Source organism: Nannospalax galili, unplaced genomic scaffold (genome assembly GCF_000622305.1).
Source record: "Nannospalax galili isolate Female #2095 unplaced genomic scaffold, S.galili_v1.0 scaffold103, whole genome shotgun sequence".
NCBI lineage: Eukaryota > Metazoa > Chordata > Mammalia > Rodentia > Spalacidae > Nannospalax > Nannospalax galili.
The window spans coordinates 2,643,202-2,662,910 of NW_008352136.1; the positions used below are offsets into that span (position 1 = coordinate 2,643,202).

Here is a 19,709-nt window from a genome sequence, read left to right on the forward strand (position 1 = left end):
TTTAGCTATAGTTTAACAATTAGGTGAGTCAGAATTTGATAAGTGTAAATTGTCAATGATTTCTTAGGATTAATGAAGGTTATAATTAGCATGTTAAGTAATGTTTGAAATTACTGTCTCCCTCCTATATCAGTTAAAAGTCTAATTCGGCCATTAGGATAAACTAGGTTCTCAGGAAACTACCTCACCAAGAGTGAGTGGAATAATTGGCAAAGTAGGAATTCCCACTTGAAGGTCTTTTTACCCAGATGAAGACTGCTTTGCAAAGGAATTCAGTCTTGATCTGCTCTTCGCAGGACAGTGGCGCTGCCCTGTGTGGCTATTTAAGTTAATTAAAGTCAGGCGGAGTTATAAATTTCATTCTTGGACATCTGATGAGATTATATCTCAAGTACCCCAAACCCTGTGTGACCAGAGGCTCCCGTGTGGAACAGCATAGGTGTGCAGTACTGTACCATGGCAGGAAGGATAATTGGATGGCCCTATATTGCCTTAGCACTTAGGAAGCAGTCTCAGTTCTTACCGAAGTGTAAGTGACTTCATAATTCTTGGGGTCCACATGCCATGTAGAGGGGATCTGAGCTGTACCCTGCTGCTTTCCTGGCATGGCCAAGCCCTGGAAGACATACATGCTTCATGGAGCCCGTGTGAACTTGGCTTTCATTAGCTCAACAATAAGTGGGATTTGAGCAGCATGATCCGGCTTTGCTTAGCTGTTTCTTACTGTGCACGTTAAATAAGACAGTATTTGAAGCTTCATGAAGATGTAGCTTGTCACTCCCATCAGTGGAAGCCCTGTTCTGTTTACCCCATTTGCCTTCTGCTGGGGCTTCAATGAGACCTCCCAAAGCTAGAGCAAGGGTCGCTGTGGCTGGTTAATGCTGGTGTTGAGTTCCTAGGTGTGCTGTCCTACATCTGTTTTCTCTGAAGTAGCAGACACCTTGTCGAACTGTTACAAGGAAAGAAGAGATATGTGTAGCCAGGCAAAGGCAGGGTTCCATAGGTGCCTTGACTGCTGAGGTTTGGAGCCTGGACATTATGTCAGAGGGTCATACATGTGCTTGGACTATCTACAGAGAAGCCTGCAGGTTCTAAAGAGCGCTTCTAATCCAGTCACCATGGGTGACCCTTTCATGATTGTGTCAGCTATGATGTGTCAGCTATGATGTTTGTGATGCAGCTAAGTCACCTTATTAAAAAAACGCTGTCTTTGATTTTTTTGAAAGCCATTCTCGAAGCAAGCTGTAGAATATGTACAGAGTCATCTATCAAAGAAACAAGTAACAGCAACTCTTTTTCAGGTAAGATAAAACCAATTCAAATAAATCTATCTGATTTGTCTCCCCGTCAGACCTGGTAGCATTTTCTTAGCTTGTCAAGTGTAGAGGCGGAATTGATTTGTAAGACGGTATGCTCAGCTGGAACGACAGAGCTCGGGCTCGCCTGTCTTCTTGCTTAAAAGCACTCCACTGCCGACAGGCTTCGCAGACTTTCCTGAAAAGGGGCCCAGAGCTTTCTCATAACCTTATGTTCTAGAAATCCATCAAGATAAGACATCGGAGCAGACAGCCCTCAGCCATGTGACGTTTCCGTGCCTGCGATGCGCAGGGATTTACAAGGTTTACTTTGTGTGCTGTGACTTGCAGTGATTATCCTCCGGATTAAATAAGACTTATTTTCAAGAGTCAAAAGTGAATGCTCAAAGGCCCTTAGAGGTGTCATGTTGACTGCCTCTATCTTGAACAGCACCACCAGATAAATTTAGATGACAGGGCTTGGAAGGCTGGCTTCTCGACTGACAGGCCTGTCTATGTATTTGTTGTTGTTTAGACAGAACACCTCTCCTCTCTCCTTACTCTTCCTCCTCCTCTTCCTCCTCTTCCTCCAGACCTTTTCCATCCAGGGTTTTCCATATAGATGATAATGCTTCATACCAACAGATTCTCAAGTGGGTAGTGGGCCTTTTATGTTTCTGTGAATTATGAGAAATGGAGGAGTTCCATTAATTAATTTTAGTAACTGAAAAAAATTAACGTATCCTTCTGTTGGATTATCCAGTTATTTACAGTGAGATAAGCTATTTTGCTGCTGCTGTTTTTTGAGACAGGGTCTCACAAAGTCCAGGATGGTCTCTCTTTTGTTTGTTTGTTTGTTTTTGAGACATGGTCTCCCTGAAGCTCTAGCTGGCCTGGAACTCACTATGTAGACCAGGCTGGCCTCAGTCTCATAGAGATCTGTTTACGCCTGCCTCTGCCTCACTAGCGCTGAGATTAAAGCACCATGCTGGCCCTAGACTGGTCTTCTGGTCCCCCTGTCTCCACCTCCTTTGGACTGGGATCATAGTGTGTGCCACTAGACCCTACTGGTCTTGTACTTGATACCTTATGACAGTATGAATTTGTGCAAAGTGAAGTCAATTAGCCTATAGAGAGAGCATTTGTACAGAAACAAGTTGGGTGTTCCCTTCCATCACCATGATTTCTCATGACACATAGGACCTGTCTGCACAGCCTAGAATGTTCCAGAAGTGAATGGCAGAGCCTGTGCCCCTGGCTTGACTACTCAACTTTGATAAGAAAGTAAAAGGAAAAAAAAAAAAAAAAGAAAGAAAGTAAAAGGAGCTAAATTAATAGTAAAAAATGGAAAAGGGACATTTGGGAAGAGACCCAGCGACTCTCAAGCCCATCTTCAAGGTCAAATATGAGGGCAGCATTTAAGAGTTACACGTAGCTGAGCAGCCCCTGTGGAGGTATGCCCCCGCCCCCAGACAGCCCATCGTTGTTGTTATCTGGCCTTCAGTCTTAACCCTGAATGTGGTTTGTTAGAACCCTGTGAAATCTCTTTCTGGGTGACAAGTTCATCCTCTAGCTGACAGTCTTGCCCTTCTCCCAGCATGACACTCCTGGGGAAAATTCCAGTTCCCTGGAATTTGTTTCACAGTCTGATGGTGGAAGGGAGGGACACAAGTGTCTCTTTAGACTGTCTTCATTTCTGCCAGGCCAGTTACAAGGGGAGTCCATTCTTGAGCTCTGCCTCCTTCCCTGTTACTTCCTAATTCGTTTGCATACCCGTGAATGTGGGGGATAGGGATAGACTCTCTCTCTGAAAGGGGGTCTTGAAGATTCATGGGTCTGCTTCTCTCATCCCTGCACAAATGTTAGCTCTGATTAGATCTTTTACAGTCAAGCAGTGCAGTGCCCACGTCTGCTTTCTGCTGTCTCCATGACATTTTGAATGTGAGAACCTCAGTTTGCAACTGACTTTCCACAGATAGTTCCAAGCCCATCAGAGATGACATTGTTGAACTGTGTTGTTTACTGCACGGTGTGCAGATAGTCCCCGGCCAATCACTGTTGAACTCTACTGTAGACTGCTTGGTGTGTTGCTTGGTTTTCCATTACTGTAATGAATATAATATTAAGTAAGAGTTATTTTTAGGAACAGATAGTGAATACTTTCAGGACCTGAGCCCTTAAGGAAAAAAAAAAAAAAAGGAGGTTTATTTAACTTTTATCCAGTTGGGACACTGAAAGTCTAAGCTCAGGAGGCCGCAAGAGTGCAGCCTCCTGGGAGGGCCCTGGACTGAGTGCTTTAGCAGTCAGAGAGCAGATGACATGGTCTCATGAGAGCTAACCAGAGTCTGGGAGAATCTGCCTCAGTGACCCATCCACCTCCTGCCCCTTGAAGGTCCCACCAGCTGAGCATCACCATGGTAGGGGATCAGGCTTCCAATAGTGAATAGGAGAGGGGTGGGGAGGAGGGCAGGCACACCCACATCACAGCCAACCCTTGGCACCTGCTTTTATATTGAGATTTTTTAGCTTTGCATCAAGGACAGAAACAAGATTGCTTCTGGCGATTTGACCACCATGGTTACTGTGCCTCCCTCAGGGAGCGCACTTCTACAAGCTGTTTCTCTGTATCTTGTAAAAAACACTTTATTCTTTTGTTTTGATCATTTTAAAAATGAATGAAAATTGCATTCTGGCGAAGCTGACGCAGACAGGTGTTTTCCTTATCTCAGTTGTGAAGGGTTGATGGGTTCCTTGACTAGGAGCCTGTTAGTGTTGGTCCATAGAACCCCCACCCTCCCAGGCAAGGAATCCTCTGTTTGCACATCCTGTAGACAGAGGGACTTTAACCAGTGAAGTCGACTAGTTGAAGTTTATAGTGAAAGAAAACTGTATTGATGGGCTGGAGAGATGGTTCACTGGTTAAGAGCACTGACTGCTCTTACAAAGGGCAAGTACCCACATAGCGGCCAGTAACTGTCTGTAACTCCAGTTCCAGGGGATCTGTTGCCCTCTTCTGGCCTCCATGGGCATTGCATGACATGAGGGCACCTACATGCATGCAGGCAATGTACTCATACACATAAGATAAAAATTAAAGAAAAAAGCACTGAGGGACATCTGGGGACACTATCTTTACATAATAGGCCTTAACACGAATGAGAGAGTGTATGAACTCCAGTTGGGAGGCTATGGGAGGGTGCCAAAGGGGAAGGGGGTATAAAGATGATTTTATGTATGAAATATACAAAAATTCAATATTTTTTAATTAAAAAAACTTCATTGAGAAAAAACATGCAACATGATTATATTAAATTCCAAAATCAGCTTTAGACATAAATAATTGTGTAGATGCATTTGGCTGTGGGGTGCAGGGCCTGGGTAGCTATGGGGTGTGAGGCCTTGCTGGTGATGGGGTGAGGGGCCTGGCTGGCTGTGGGGTGAGGGGTCTGACTGGTAATAGGGTGAGGGGCCTGGGTGACTGTGGAGTAAGGGGCCTGGCTGGTGATAGGGTGAGGGGCCTGGCAGGCTGTGGGGTGAGGGACCTGGCAGGTGTTTAGTGGCTAAAAGGTACCTGGCCCTGTGCTCCGCTGGCCACATTCTTAAATTTTATTCATTTGATTGTTATAATCACCTCTCAAATTAGATGTGACTGTCCCCCTTTATGAAGGGAATGAAGACCCAAGAAGGGGCTCACTCCCACTACTGAGCTCTCACTTCCCTGGTGTGTGTTGGGTCTTGTTCTGACCACATTCCTCCCCAAAGCAACTGATGGAAGGAAGCGTGTATTCCGGCTCACAGTCTGAGGGTGCAGTCCATCATGGAGGGGAAGGCATGGTGGCAGGAGTGTGAGTCGGCTGGTCACATGACATCCATAGTCAGGAAGCAGAGAGAGGTGAACGCTGGTGCTCAGCTCATCTCCTTTCTATTTAGTTAGGGACCCTAGCCCCTGGGATGGTCCTGTATACCTTTAGGGTGGGTCTACATCAGTTAGCCTAATCTAGAAACCCCCTCACAGATAAGCCTGGAGCTGTGTCTCCATCGTGATTCTAGATCCTGTCAAAGTGACAGTATCAACCATCACAGGTTCTGTATGTTAAACTGTGACGAGATGACAGTTAAGAATTCCTAAAGACCGTCAGCTGTTACTTGATTAACACAAAGAATGGAATGTTTGCTAAAATAGGAAAGAAAAATGTGTATGAGCACAGCTGTTCCCTAAGTGGAAAGTCTGGCATGTGGACGGGTCTCCTTGCAGCTCTTGGGGGACCTCAGCTGCTGTGTGTTTTGATGTCTGTTGACTTTCTTAGGATGTGTATAGGCCTTGACTAAGAAAGCTATGACTGTGGAATCACAGAGTTCTAGGGTCAGGAAGAGCGAGAGTGAGTGGGGAGACAGCTTTACCAAGGATGGAAGAGTTGGTGTAGGTTAAGATCAGTCTCATAGCCATCTCAGGCAGCCATAGCCCTGTGAGGAGCTGGGTGAGTCCCCCACGCCTGCATTGTCTGCTCACATGACAGCATGGCTTCCTCAGACTTCCCTTGCTGCTTGCTCTGCTCCTTCTGGTAAACTTTTAGATGACCTTGAAGACACAAAAAAGGTTATATTTCTCATCATTCAACACATCAGAGGTATCAGGCTATTTTCCAAGAGATTCGATTGACTCGGGTGAATGCTTCAGCCTGGCCATTTGTGACCTTACTGTTCTCAACTGCAAGTTCATCACATGGGACAGGAAAGCATGGCTATTTATTCCACACTGTGTGAAGCAGAGGACTAGTGTAGAAAGCAGTCGTTCCCCATGTGAAGAAAGTGAACCCAGAACCCTCAGCTCCTTCCCAGTGAACTTACTCAGAGACCTGGGCTGCACTTGCCCCATCCCCCAGCTTCCTTCCCCTCAAGAGGAGTGAATTGAACTCTAAAAACTATAACACAAATCAGTAAAATAGCTAATTAGATCAACTAGGGACCTATTAGCTTTGAGTCTTTAAATCTCAATCCAGATAAAAAAGGATCTTAGCCATTTATAAGGCATGTTAGGTTAACTCAGAGGAGGTCCCAGCACCAAATGAAAACTGTGGGTCCCTATTTCAGAAATTAATAAGAATTTCAGGATGGTGACAGAGGGTCACATAACTAAGTGTTGGGGTCTTCTAAGTGGTTCACAGAGCCAACCCTGCCTAGTCATTTAGGAAGTGCCCTTAGCTCACCAAGAGCTGTCTCTGGCTATGTGGATACCATGGGGGAGCTGGCCATGAGATAACAACCCTGGGACAGAGGCTTAGTGAGAGGTACAAGTTTAGGAACAGAACACACGTGGTTAGTGTCTTCATAGGCCTGGGTCTCACTGGTTCGTGTTTTTTTCATTGATACAGTCATATTTACATGGTGTCCACTTCCTGGGTCTCACTGGTTCATGTTTTTTGCTTTGATACAATCATATTTATATGGTATCCACTTCCTGGGTCTCACTGGTTTGTGTTTTTTGCTTTGATACAGTCATATTTACATGGTGTCCACTTCTTCATCTTTTCTAGCCATACATAGAAGAAATCTGTGAAAGTCTTCGAGGAGATGTTTTTCAAAAATTTATGGAAAGGTATCGAGCTTTATGCATATGTAGAAGGTATTGCTCTGCAGTGTGCCCTGTCCTTCAAATGTATGCTAATTTATTCATTCAACAGGTACTTACCAACCATGACCATGGCCAGGCTCTGTCAGACTGTTTCCTTGACGCTTTCTATCACAACTTTGGGGTTTGTATAGCTTGATGTGCCCCTCGATCCCCAGCTCTCTGCCTTCATCATGGCCTAAAACTGAAATAGTCTGAGGAACCCCATTTAAAAAGTGTGGAAATGGGGAGGCCTTTTCTAATGCAGCCATGGCTGTGTTTTATCTGATTCTCTGGCTAGGATTTTGAGATATGTCTCCCAGAGCAGGGCAAGCCTGAGTTTGGTTCTCTGTGTGGTGATGGGGTTTCTGGGAAAGGCTAAAATCTGTCCCTGATGTCCCGGTGCTATAGAGCGCATGTGTCACCTGATACCCCATAGAACTGTCAGCTGTCAGTGCTCTGAGCACACCCTTCAGAGGACACAGAATCTGAACCAGACTCCAAACCTGGGTCTGTGTTCCACTGTGTCTCTCCACATACTGGGTAGATTTCCAGACAGTGGCTGTGATGATCGCCCCACCGCTGGGGCAGCATGCACCTCACAGTAATAGCAGTTAGAAAAAAAGAAGCTGTGATATGATTCCACTAGAGTTCAAGGAGTAATTTCCCCCTGGAGTGGTGGAGTTAGTATTTTGGGGAACTAACACTCACACAGGTCATGGGGGTGGGAGGGGGTGTGTGCTGAGTAGACACAGAAGCTTCTGGAAAGCAGTGTAGTGAGTGAGTGTCTGGCTCAGAGCTGAGCTTCAGCTTCCTCCGGCCCAGCTCATGGCCTTGACTTCTCAAGTCTGAGAAGTCCCACCTCTGAGCTCACCTTGCTTTTACATGGTCCTCGGGGAGGGGCGAGATGGCTGGTGACTGAAAGCCAGAGAGAGGAGGCTTCTCCTAGGGGTCTCACTCACCTGCCCCAGGCCACCTGCCTGGTCCCCACCCCCACTCCCTTCCTAGTTGGTGATCCCTCAATCATGGGGTGCCAGGCAGGTGGCTTACCCTGTAAACAACATACACACCAGGGTATGTGCACCAAACTTTGAAGCCATTCTGCTTTTATGTGAATAATTACTTTGAAAGTCATTTTGTTAATTTTTATGTTTCAGTTCTTTTTATGTTAATGCATTCACATACTTAAAAAAATTCCTCCATGTCAAGTTCTAAATGTGGAGTTCTGTTTATAAAGCATGGGCTGTTGTAAATAAGACTATGGTGCCTTGGGCATTACCAGGACCAGGCAGGCCAGTGGGTGGGTGCACAGAGGACCTTGAGGGTATTTCCTGTGGACCCTCTGCCATCTGTCCATAAGAAAAACCTGCATAGGAGGCAGGTCTGCTAGTTCCGAGCAGGACTGAATCTGGGCAGAAGGCTTACTTTCTGCCAGATGAGGCCAAGAACCCAGTTAACACTGAGAACTCCATTTGCTCAGCAGTACATACTGACTGGGCACTGAAGTCACAATGGGTAGCCTGAGTCCCCGTAGCATTCAGAAGCCTCCCTTCTTTACCCTGTGACCTCCCCCAGGTCCTTGAAAGGTCTCTGGAAGCTGGGCTTTCCCCTCTGCCCCAGGCATTGATGAGGAAGCAAGAACCCAAGTAACCCCACAGCAGATACTCAGTGCTAGAATACCCAGGGGCCAGCTGTACCTCCAAAGAGGAACTTGTTATAATGAGTCCATGCTTAGCATGCAAAAGAGTATGGGCACTTCCTCTTCCTGGCCCTCTGAGGCTGATGGGAAAAATGTCAGATCCAGTTGCAGGTCAGCTCCTCTCAAAGCAGAATCCAGGAGAGAGGAGAAGGAGTCTGTGAGAGGAGGGGCTTCTGAAGGCTGCCACAGGCTCATACCTGTAGGTCATGGGCAGCCCAAGGGGCTGTGCCTTCTGCAGGAACCTGTCTTAAAACACATTTGAAGTATATGAAAATGTCGTTTTGATTTACCAACCTCTTAGAGATGTTAGGAGGGCCAGCAAAAATGCTTTAAAAGTCATTTTAGGGTCACTGGGAAAAACTGCTGTGACCTCTGGTTTTGATTTCAGTTACTGGCATCTAAAGCAATTGTAAACGATCCTTCTTTGTACAGGGGGTGACACCCCTGGGGACCTGTGACAGTAGACAGTCCTAAGACTTTATCTTGGGATGCTGACATCTGTAATCCCCCAAGAATTTCTTTCTCTTCCTTTTTTTTTCCCTTTTATGCAAAGAATAATAAGTCTAGTATCTGTAGGAGGAATCATGTCAAGGGCTAAGTGAGAGGCCATGAAAGAATGTAATTCTAGTCTGTCCTCTAATGTTCTAGAAATGCAGTTTAATTTGATATGTAACTTTCCAGTAATTATTTATATTCTCTTTTAGTGATAAGTTCACCAGATTTTGTCAGTGGAAAAATGTAGAATTAAATATTCACGTGAGTACCACCTTTTTCTCTCTTTTTTTTGACTAAACCTGTCCTTTGCCTTAGTGGCATGAGAAAATACTTAATTCTCCCCAAGGGTGCGCAGCACAATTAGATGTGTTCTGGGGCTTTGTGGTTTGAAAGCCTGGGCTCCTGGGTGAAGAGATAAGCAGTCACTCTTAACATTTTTGTTCATATTTGAATAAAAATGTGATTATTTATGTAAGAATGGCTACTTCAAGCCAGACTTGACTGACCCTGTAACAAAAATAGTAGTGAAAATGCAGGTCTTCTACTTGGTGTCCTGTGCATGTCCATGCAGCCTTGGCTTTTGTTGGCTTGTGTCATTTCCTTTCTTTGTCTTTTTATTGCATATGATGGTGAAACTGGTAGTGTCTCTTGCCAGGAAAAAGCTTCATTTATTTTCTTATTGAGATGGACAGAAGTAGGAGTTGGATATTTGGTTCAATGGTAAACACTTGCCTAGAAAGTGCAAGGTCCTGGGTTCAATCCCCAGCACTGGATGGGGAGGCACATATCTCTCTGTCTCTGTCTCTGTCTCTCTCTCACACGCATACACACACACACACACACACACACACACACACACACACACACGCACACACACCCTCAAATATCATGAAATGATCAAAGAGGTCCTCAGATGCAGACTGCCCTGCCCTGCCACGGGTTTCCTTGGTGACCTTGGTGACTCACCTTCCTCCAGGCATCTGTGTCAAGTCATCCTGGGCCTGGTCTTTCTGTGGAGTTTGAGGCACACAGTTCTACCTGAACCTCTCCACCCCCAACACTCTCCTTCCTGGCCTGGTCTTTCTGTGGAGTTTGAGGCATACCCTGAGCCTCTCCACCTCCTCACACACTCCTTCCACATAGGGTTTTGGTTGGACAAAAATGTCAATTGTATATTTTAAAATATTTTATTTATTACTTTCAGTTTATGTGTATGAGTATATTGCCTGCATGTATATAAGTGCACCTGTGTCATGCAGTGCCCACAGAGGTCAGAAGAAGGTGTTGGATGCTCTGGAACTGGAGTTACAGCTGGTTGTTAGCTACCACATGGGTGCTGGGAATCGAACCTGAGTCCTCTGTGAAAGCAGCCTCTTAAGCCTAGAGTCATCTCTCCAGTCTCAATTGTATGTTTTTTAAAAAGGATTTGTAGCCAGGCGTGGTGGTGCATGCCTTTAATCCCAGCACTCGGGAGGCAGAGGCAGAGGCAGGCCAGTCTGGTCTACATAGTGAGTTCCAGGACAGCTGTGGCTACAGGGAGGCCCTGTCTCAAAAAGACCAAAAAAAAAAAAAGGATTTGTTCTTGAAGTGGTACTGGTGGAAGAAGGGTCTGTTGGTTTGTTTTAACATGCTCCTTGCATAGTATTTCCTTGAAAATAGTATTTCCTTAAAAGCAAAATGTCATAAGACACATTAAAAACAAATCTCAAGGGGCTGGAGAGCTGGTTCAGCAATTAAGAGTACTGACTGCTCTTGCAGAGGACCCGGGTTCGCTTCCCACCATCTACATGGTGACTAACAACCATCCATAACTCCAGTTCCAGAGAATTTGATGCCCTCTTCTGACCTCCACTGCCACTGCACAACACAGATGCACTTACATACATGCAGTCAATACACTTATACACATAAAATGATAATAATAAATAAAATATTAAGAAAAAATATCAAATAATAGCCAGCCTGGTGCAGACCTGCCATCCAGTTACTTGGGAAGCTGAATCAGGAGGTTCTCAAGTTCAAGGCTTGCATGGCCTAATGAATGAGTTCAGAGGTCTGGGAAGATGGCTCAGCAAGTAAAAGTGCTTGCTGCTCTAGCATGAGGACCCCATGTAGAGATATGGGCACAACTGTGCACACCTGCAATCCTAGCACTAGGACGACTGAAACGAGAGGATTCCTGGGACGTCTTGGCTCCAACCCTGCTCCAGATTGAGTGAGAGACCCTGACTCAAGAGAATAAGGGGAGAGCAATAGAGCAGGGCACCCAAGGTCTTCTGGCCTCCACGTGCACACAGGTGAAGGTCCCCCATACACATAATAAATGAATAAAAAAAATAAGTAAATAAAAATAAATAAGTGATAGTTAAGAGGGAGTTCAAGGCCATCCTGGGCAACGTAGTAAGACCTGCCTGAAAATAAACATAAATAGAAGGGGGGCCGTGGCTAGCGTGTGGCAGTGCTGGATTCCATCCTCAGCACTGCCAGGGGATGAAAAGAGAAGCTCCTATGATCATCAACCAGAGATCTTTCTGGAGTTTCTGCTCCTGCTGCAGAACTCACTTCCTCCTGAACTCTGAGGATCAACTGTAAAGTCTGCAGACCCCATGTTTGCTAATGGGACACAGTCATGATTCCTTAGGGACTGAGGCAGAGGGTCTTAGAGAATCCCATCCTGAACTTGCCAGAATACATACGGCAGATGTTTGCTGTTCTCTCAGGTCCCCTCACCCCCAGTGTGGACTCCTGTCTGCTCTTGACCACTGTTCAAAGTTGCTTCTCATTTTGACGAGTAATTCTGCACCCCCTTGGCCCCAAGTGATGCCTTGCATAGCCCAAGGTTTCTAAGAATGGAGGGACAGTCCCCCCTCCCATACCACTGCCCAGCACCTGTCTTCAGGTCATGCCTGGCATGCTGGGGTAGGGGGCACAGATCAGTGGAGGAGGTGGGTCACAGCTGTACCACCCTGCACACTGCACGTCTCATCTTTCATCGAGGGAATCAGCCATGCCAGACTTACTGTCTAGATTCTGCATGCAAAAACATTAAAAGTTTGTACCAAGATGATTTTATGTAATTTTGTGTTTTCATTTTGCTCTTTGATTCTGCAGCTGAGCATGAATGACTTCAGTGTACATAGGATTATTGGCAGAGGAGGGTTTGGGGAAGTGTACGGCTGTAGGAAAGCAGACACTGGAAAAATGTAAGTCTTCTGTCTATTTTATGGCAGCTATTAAGAGCATTTTACAGAAGTCTAGATCTTGCTCTTGAAGTGATTTCCCATAGAAAGAAATAGACTGTGTCTCCCTAAACACAAGGAACCAGGACAGTGATCCTGGCCTGTCCCCTTTGAGGGCTGTTGGGGACTTGAACAGGAACCATATATAGAATGCTCCCTTCCAGGAGCCCATCCTAGAATGGACACCTGCCGCCTGGGAGCCTGTGTTGGGCAGGGGCCTGTGGCATCCTCCCCACTGAAGCCCTGTAGGACCCCAGCTCCGCCTACTCTCAGGGTCTGGGCATGCTGTCTGCTCCGTGTGCAGCTGGAATGCTTTATGAAAGCTGTCCGGGTCAAGGACAGTAACAGGAGCAGTATGTGAAGCATCTAGAAAATTCCTCATCAGGAAAGCAAAATATGTAAAGGAGTTGTCTGTCATTCCATAAGCTCTGTGTTTCATTAAACACATTGAGGCCTCATGAATTGGTTCATTGGAAGGGCTCCTAGGAAAATGGAGAAAATACCAAATTTGAACATTTATCTCTTTTTCTCTACATGATGTGTCCACAAACAAGACATAAGTGGGTTTTCTGTCCCAGACTCTGAAACCACTTCCACCTGGTTTTTTTTTTTTTGAGGTGAATCATCGGCTGGGAGCTGAGAGTCACACACACAGAATTTCCAGTCCCTCAAACCTTTGTAATAAGACAAAAATTCTCCTTTAGATTTCTGTTCTGCTGAGAAAGGGTCCTGTTTTCTTTCATCTGCGATTTATTGAATAAGCCACAATATTTGCCTGTGTTCTCTTAAAAATTCTTGAATTTTTTTTTTTTTTTTTTTTTTTTTTTTTTTTTTTTTTTAAAAAAAAAAAAAAAAAAAAAAAGATGTCATTCATCATTCTTTTCCTTCAAGCCATCTTTGAGCCATAGATAGCTTTGTTTCTTTGCCCAGCCCAGCTTGGTCTGGCTTAGCCTACTCATATTTATTTCACTCTGCCTCCCGAGTGCTGGGATTAATTGTCAATTATTTCCTCAGTTAACTTAAACCACCAACAGATCTGAAAAAAATCTTTGTATTACTTGAAGTATCACAATAAACCACATATAAAGTTAGAAGAACTCAATTAGAGTCTTACGCTCTGTGTACACTTATCAAAACTTGAGAGCTGATGAACTCACAGTGCTAAATCTGATGCACGTATCCCCCATCCCCTTGGGTAGTGCTTGGCAGGAACATCAAGTATTTATTTCGTTAATATGTTTACATCTCTCTACTTCGTACTCTACTTCCCTGAGACCTCTACCCATGGTAAGGAGAGACATGTCTCCCTTCCTGCTCAACTGCTTTCTCCTTATAGTACTAGCAAAATGGAGGTTTCTTGCAAGGCCCTGGGGCGCCATCTTGCTTCTTTTAACCTTGTCCATATAGCCCGGAAGTTTTTGCAATGTTTTGTATTCCGCTTAAATTCAGATCCATTGGAGGCTTAGATTATACCCTCATCTTTTGGTTCCTAGGTATGCCATGAAGTGCTTAGATAAGAAGAGGATCAAGTTGAAACAGGGAGAGACACTGGCCTTGAATGAAAGGATCATGCTGTCCCTCGTCAGCACCGGCGTGAGTAACCAAGTCCCTGAGCTGCTTCTGGGACCGGCTGATCTCAGAGCAGGTTGAGTATGGGTGGATAAGGATGTGGCCGGGGGCAGGCTGACACTGGGTGGGCAGCATGTGACACTGCCTCTCTCTCAGGGCTGGAGGGTTGGGACAGTGCAGCTCCTTCATCCTACATACCTACCACTTCCTCCAGGGCGTGTTCCACTTCTCCTGGCTTACTTCTTTGCAGAGTACAGTAGCCACATGGCAAAAAGTAACAATGAAAATAAGGAAGAAACCTCACTTGGATATAGTAAAAATAAAGTGACCTACATGGTACAAAACTAATCCCAAGAGGAGGAGGGGCCACTCGGAACCAGTCAGAGGGGAACCCTCTACATTGAGAATTATCCTTTAGGGCTGGGCCTTGTCAGCATTTGCTTCTAGGGTGACTGTCTGCCCCTCATACTGCCGTGGACTGAGCGCCTCCATTCCCAGACATTTCCTTTGTGTCCAGCTCTTACCGAGTGGAATCTGCTTCACAAAGCAGCCCCCATCCTCACTTCTTTGAAAATGGCGTTGTTCACCATCAAAGCCTTGGCTTTGGAGTTGGAGCTGAGGCTGGGGCAGAGTGTTTGATGGACATACGTGAGTGGGTTCGATCCCTGCATCACAAAAACCCCAGTGGGATTTATTAATTTATTATTTATTTATTTATTTATTTATTGAAGCCTCTGCTTAAAAAGGCTCAACCAGGACAGTCTCCCTTATCAAAACCCGTGCAGGCACATGGACACCCGAGGGCTGTGAGCCAGTTCTCAGAGCAAGGCTCTGGACGGAGTCTCACTGAGCAGCAAACATTCACGTCTGACACGTTAACTTTCCAGGCCATGCGTGGAGGCCTTCTGACTGTCACCTCTGGGATCCATGCACATTTCTTTCTTGCCTAAAGATTTGAAAACATCAAACCTTAATGACTAAATCAAAGAGTCCTGTTCAACTAGTAAGAGGGGAAGGGAGACCCAGAGAGGGTCAGTCCCCGCTTGTCCCTGGGCATCCTGACCCACAGGCACCTTCCATATCATCTCTTTGAAGACAAAGTAGTGGTTTTCCATCACCTCCCTTTATTGGCTCATGGGTGATACTTATTCTAGCATTTAAGTGCTTTTAGAAGGGCTATGTGCTACTGAAGCAAAGTAATTATATAATTTAGCTGACCTGTAACAAATGAAAATCGGGGCTTTCAATTTCTCATTAATGTGCTTCTGTCTTCCAACGTGTGGACATTAAGTCTTCACCGAGGGCAGTGTGTGTGCATACCCAGGTTCACACCAGGTGAGAACTGAGTGGCCTGTGTGCTGTGCTGGAGACGGAATACTGGATTCCTGTTTCTTTTGCTGCTGTCTGTGTATTCAATTTAATACATATACACACTCACAAAGAATTATAAAGTTATTAAAATATTAATTTTTAGTGAGTGATTTCGAAGCCCCATTTCTTTTCAAGAAAGTCTGTGGGAAAAAAGGTTTTGATGCAAGAAAGACGAACAGTTTCCATGTCTCAGTTTACTGATTCCTTTTTTCTGACGGGGAATGTGGGTGAGAAGTTTACGATACCTCGCTGGTCTGTTCTTAAGGGGATAAGTTCAAAAAAGTTTATACTGGGCCCTGACTTTGAACTAATTTAAGAGAATTAATTGTGTTTGTATTCAGATCTTAAATTCTAGGCTAGTTTTTGCTAATGTCTGTAAGTGATTCAACTTGCAGAGGTGCAGTAAAAGTTCCCAGGGGTTGTCTTAGCTTATCACAGGCCACTTTCTGCAGGTTCTCCAAAGAGCTTGGGGTAAACTCCCTCCCCTGCCCTGCTGTAGGGCAGCCCTGTCAGCAGGTTTCCTGGAGCAGGGGGTACTGAACCTCTACAGTAATGAACTGAAATTTTCTTCTGTTTGGGTTTTGCCCCCAATCTTAGGCTGGAAGGCCCTCATTCCTGGGCCCCCTCATGAAAGAGAGGGAATTCCTGAGCCTGTTTTCTTTGGAGTGTTGGCATGGTAGAAAGGGAGCAGTTTAATTGACAGCCAGGAATGGTGTGTCTGCAGCTGGAAGGGACACACTACAAGTTCACACAAGTGTTACTCTCTTCTCCCAGCCCTACAGTAAGGTGTCTGCACGGGCCACTGTTGCACTCTGGGACCCTAAACCTTGGCTGAATCTTCTGCTCTTATGGAGCTGACCCAAAGGGGAAGGTGACACTTTTCAGATAGCTGGGAAGAAGTGACAAGAGCTCTGACAGACAGCCCCCTGCACTGTGGAGGCCTTTCGAGGCTGGAGACTGTCAGCTATGGCACCCCTAACTTCACAGACAGCCAGGAGGAAGGGCAGCAGCCTTTATCTGGGTCCCCAGCCAAAGTGCTGAGGAATTCCGAAGAGGCAGCACAGCCAAGATGGAAGGATGAGGCAGAGGGAGCCCAAGAGACACGAGCAGGCCAGACCAGACTGTAGAAAGCATTCTAGACCAGCATCCTGTGTGGAGATCTGAGAGCAGGTGTGGCTGAGTGGGTCCCTCTGAGCATCACCATGCAGAAGGATCACTCCGCCTGCTGTCGGGAGGGTCTCTGCAAGGCCGTGCCTGGTGCTGCCTCATGGCTTTCAGGGTTCCCTGCAGTGCCCACGGCCTGCCCACTGTTGGAAGCAAGTGGAGAAAAGCCTGCTGTAGCAGCTTGAGGTGAAGTGCTGCACCGACAGCCATGAGCTCAGACTGCCACAGACTGTAGCCCAGGCAGGCCTGCCACCACCTCTGCTAAGCCACTGTCCACAGCGTCGTGTCGATCAGCATTGTGTTCTGGTGTCTGCCTGGCTCCTGGGGCACTGAGGCTGGCAGGTGGCGGCTTTTGCAGTGGTACCCAGCCTCCCTCCTTTATCTCTAGTCTATTTCACACTGTGTCAGTGATAGAAGCCATGGACTTTAGCCAAAGAATTGAAAACAGGCTTTATCTGAAATGGCCCAGGGGGAACTGCTGAGCTCCAGTCCAATGTGTGCAAAGGGCTTGGGTGTTTCCTAGGGAAGTTGGGGAGAGACAGGTATTTGCACAATCTCACCAGTTTGTCCAGGCCAAGTGAGGCTATCTGGGTTTGCTGTCAGGCTCTGACCCTCCCATAGAGGCTGGGGCAGGCCTCAGGCTTTAGGTATGTCCAGACCAGGTGAACAGTAAATGCTTTGTACAGTCTTGAGTTTTCCCAGGTCTGAACATTAAGGCCGGCAGAGGTCATCATGAGGAGGCGGTCCCAGACTGTGAGAAACAGACCTTGCCCAGTCCTCTCTGCCTAAAGAATTTGAAAGAATCCAATCTGAATGGCTTGGTCAAGTCTTGAGGGTCACAGTTGAGGGTGATGACAAGAGGGTGCAGAGCTACCTAGCTGGAGCTGAGTCAAGGGGTGGCTGGGCCTGGCACTGGGGAACCTGCCTGTATACAAGGAGTTGAGTCTGAGGCGAACCCCAGGGACCCGCAGGCCAGCAGTTCCCCTTTTTTAACAGGTTTGAATTAAGGAAGTGGGACCTGGTATTTCATTTTAAAGAACCTATGATTTATTTTTGTTGTTTTTGAGATAGGGTCTCCCTTTAGCCCTAGTTGGCCTGGAATCTCTATGTTGACTAGGCTAGCCTAGATCTCACAGAGATTTGCTAACCTCTACCTCCTGAGTGCTGGGATTAAAGGCACATGCCACCATGCCTGGATTGAACCTATGATTCTTAATCTATAATTCCTGTCCTTTCCCTTTGAGGGAAATACTGGCCTTTGGCTGTTTTCTCAGGGCTGTGATTTAGAAGAACCATGAGTCACTGAGTTCAGAAATCCCCCCTGTGAGATCCACTTGTCTCTTGGTACTATGAATGCAGTTCCCTCCTCCAGCCAGGGAAGATCCTGGTCATGCTAAGGTCCAGGTCCACCTGCTTCTCTGTCCCACAGGCCGGAGCTACCCATCAGATCCAGATCCAGAGTGCAGAGAGACGTGGAGCAGGACCAAATGGCTGGCCCCAGCTCAAGGGAGAGACCTTGAGGAACATGGGGCCCAGAGAGCCACTAGGCTCATAACACTGTGTTTCATGTACTTGAGGCAAAGTAAATGGTAGAGTCAGTAGATGCCTCTCAGAGCAGGACACTGAGGAACACGGGGGCAGAAGGCGAAGTTGTAATTCATTCTGACCTAACTTTCTCTAGATTTATGGAACTAGAGTTCAAGTTCACAGATCTTTAGTGCACATAACATATCAATTCAAAATGGTCTATACACCCTTAACATATAGGCTTTTAATTATTTGTTGCATTTTGTGTGTGTTCATGTATGTGCAGGTGAGAGAGAGAGAGAGAGAGAGAGAGAGAGAGAGAGAGAGAGAGAGAGAGGTCAACCTCAGATATTCCTTCTCAGGAGCTCTCCCACATTTTGTTTTAAGACAGGGTCTCTCAGTGGTCTGGGACTCAACCAATTAGGCTAGGCTGACTGGCCAGTGGGCCCCAGGGATCTACCTGGGGTAGGTCTCCACCTGCAGTGATGGGAGTTCAAGCATGTACTAACATGCCTGGCTTTAAAAAAAAGACTTATTTTTATTTTTATTTTTATTTGTGTGTGTGTGTTTATTTTTATTTTTATTTTTATTTGTGTGTGTGTGTGTATTTGCACATGCCAAAATCTAAAGCAACCTCTTTCCAAAGAGAAGCATGTGCATGCATGTTTGTGTGCCACATATTTCAGGTAACCTCTAAAGCCAGAAGAGGGCATGGAGACTTCTAGAACTGGAGTTTGAAGCAGTTATGGGCCACCCAACAAGGGTACTGGGACCTGAACGCAGGTCCTCTGGAAGAGCAGCAAGTGTTTTAAACTGTTGAACCACCTCCTCATCCCCCACGCCTGGCTTTTTAATGTGGGCTTTAAAATCAAACTCAGGTCCTCATGCTTGCATAGTTAACACCTTACAGACTGAGCTGTCTCCCCAGCAACCTAGATTTTTCTTTCCAATTTTTAATTTTTACTGAATTTTTGTGTATTTCATAGACAGTGTCTTAATCGACTTTGTACCCCTCCCATTGGCCCCCATCCATCCCCCCCCCCAACTGGAGTTCACATATTCTGTCATTTCTGTTAACGCCTATTGTGTCAAGTTTGTATCCTCAGACATCCCTCAGTACAATTCATTCATTGAGGTCTAGTCAGCCTATCTAGAGTCCCTCCCTTTAAGAAGATCAGCTCTTCCTTGCCCAGCTTGAGTTTGCATGGGTCTTGTGCATGCTGACACCATTGCTGTAAGCTTGTATTAGAAGGGTCCCAGAAGCCTATAGGACTCTTTCCACGTGATAATGCACCTCCTCCCTGCCTCTTACAATCTTTCCGCCCCCTCTCCCACAATGGTTCCTGAGCCCTGGGTGGGTAGATTTTAATATAGGACTACTGTCTAAGGACCCACACTCTGTAGACTCTTATTCTCTGTGTTTTGGCCATTTGTGACCTTTTGTGTCCTGGCCCTCTTGCATGGGGGAGCTTCATTGATGAGAGTTGAAAGATACATTAGTATTCTCTTCATCCCTTGTTCTATGTTCCATGAGCCTTAGGTGTAGAGGTTGCATCCTAGATGTGCCACTTAGGCTTAGGCAATTCACAGAGAATCTCTGTGTGTGACCACTTGTGGAACTCTGTAATAATCTCTGTTGAAAAAGAAGCTTCTTTGGTGGGTGGTGACTGGATACTTGTCTGTAAATTTAAGGATCCATGTTTTGCACATAGTAAGAAATTACATTTGTCTAGGGATGTGAG

The 19,709-nt window shown here is 45.9% G+C and overlaps 1 protein-coding gene across 2 annotated transcripts in view; it reads left to right on the top strand.

The window, feature by feature from the left end:
• The window catches only part of Grk3 (G protein-coupled receptor kinase 3), a 164,353-nt gene that overhangs the window by 94,247 nt on the left and 50,397 nt on the right, over positions 1 to 19,709 (top strand). The window contains exons 5-9 of one of the 2 annotated variants that reach the window (XM_029554026.1): positions 1,227 to 1,301; positions 6,830 to 6,918; positions 9,307 to 9,358; positions 12,209 to 12,300; positions 13,830 to 13,929. In XM_029554026.1, the coding sequence (XP_029409886.1) occupies positions 1,227 to 1,301; positions 6,830 to 6,918; positions 9,307 to 9,358; positions 12,209 to 12,300; positions 13,830 to 13,929 (408 nt within the window). The remainder of the gene's footprint in view (positions 1 to 1,226; positions 1,302 to 6,829; positions 6,919 to 9,306; positions 9,359 to 12,208; positions 12,301 to 13,829; positions 13,930 to 19,709) is intronic. The other variant, XM_008849004.3, reaches the window with a different exon arrangement.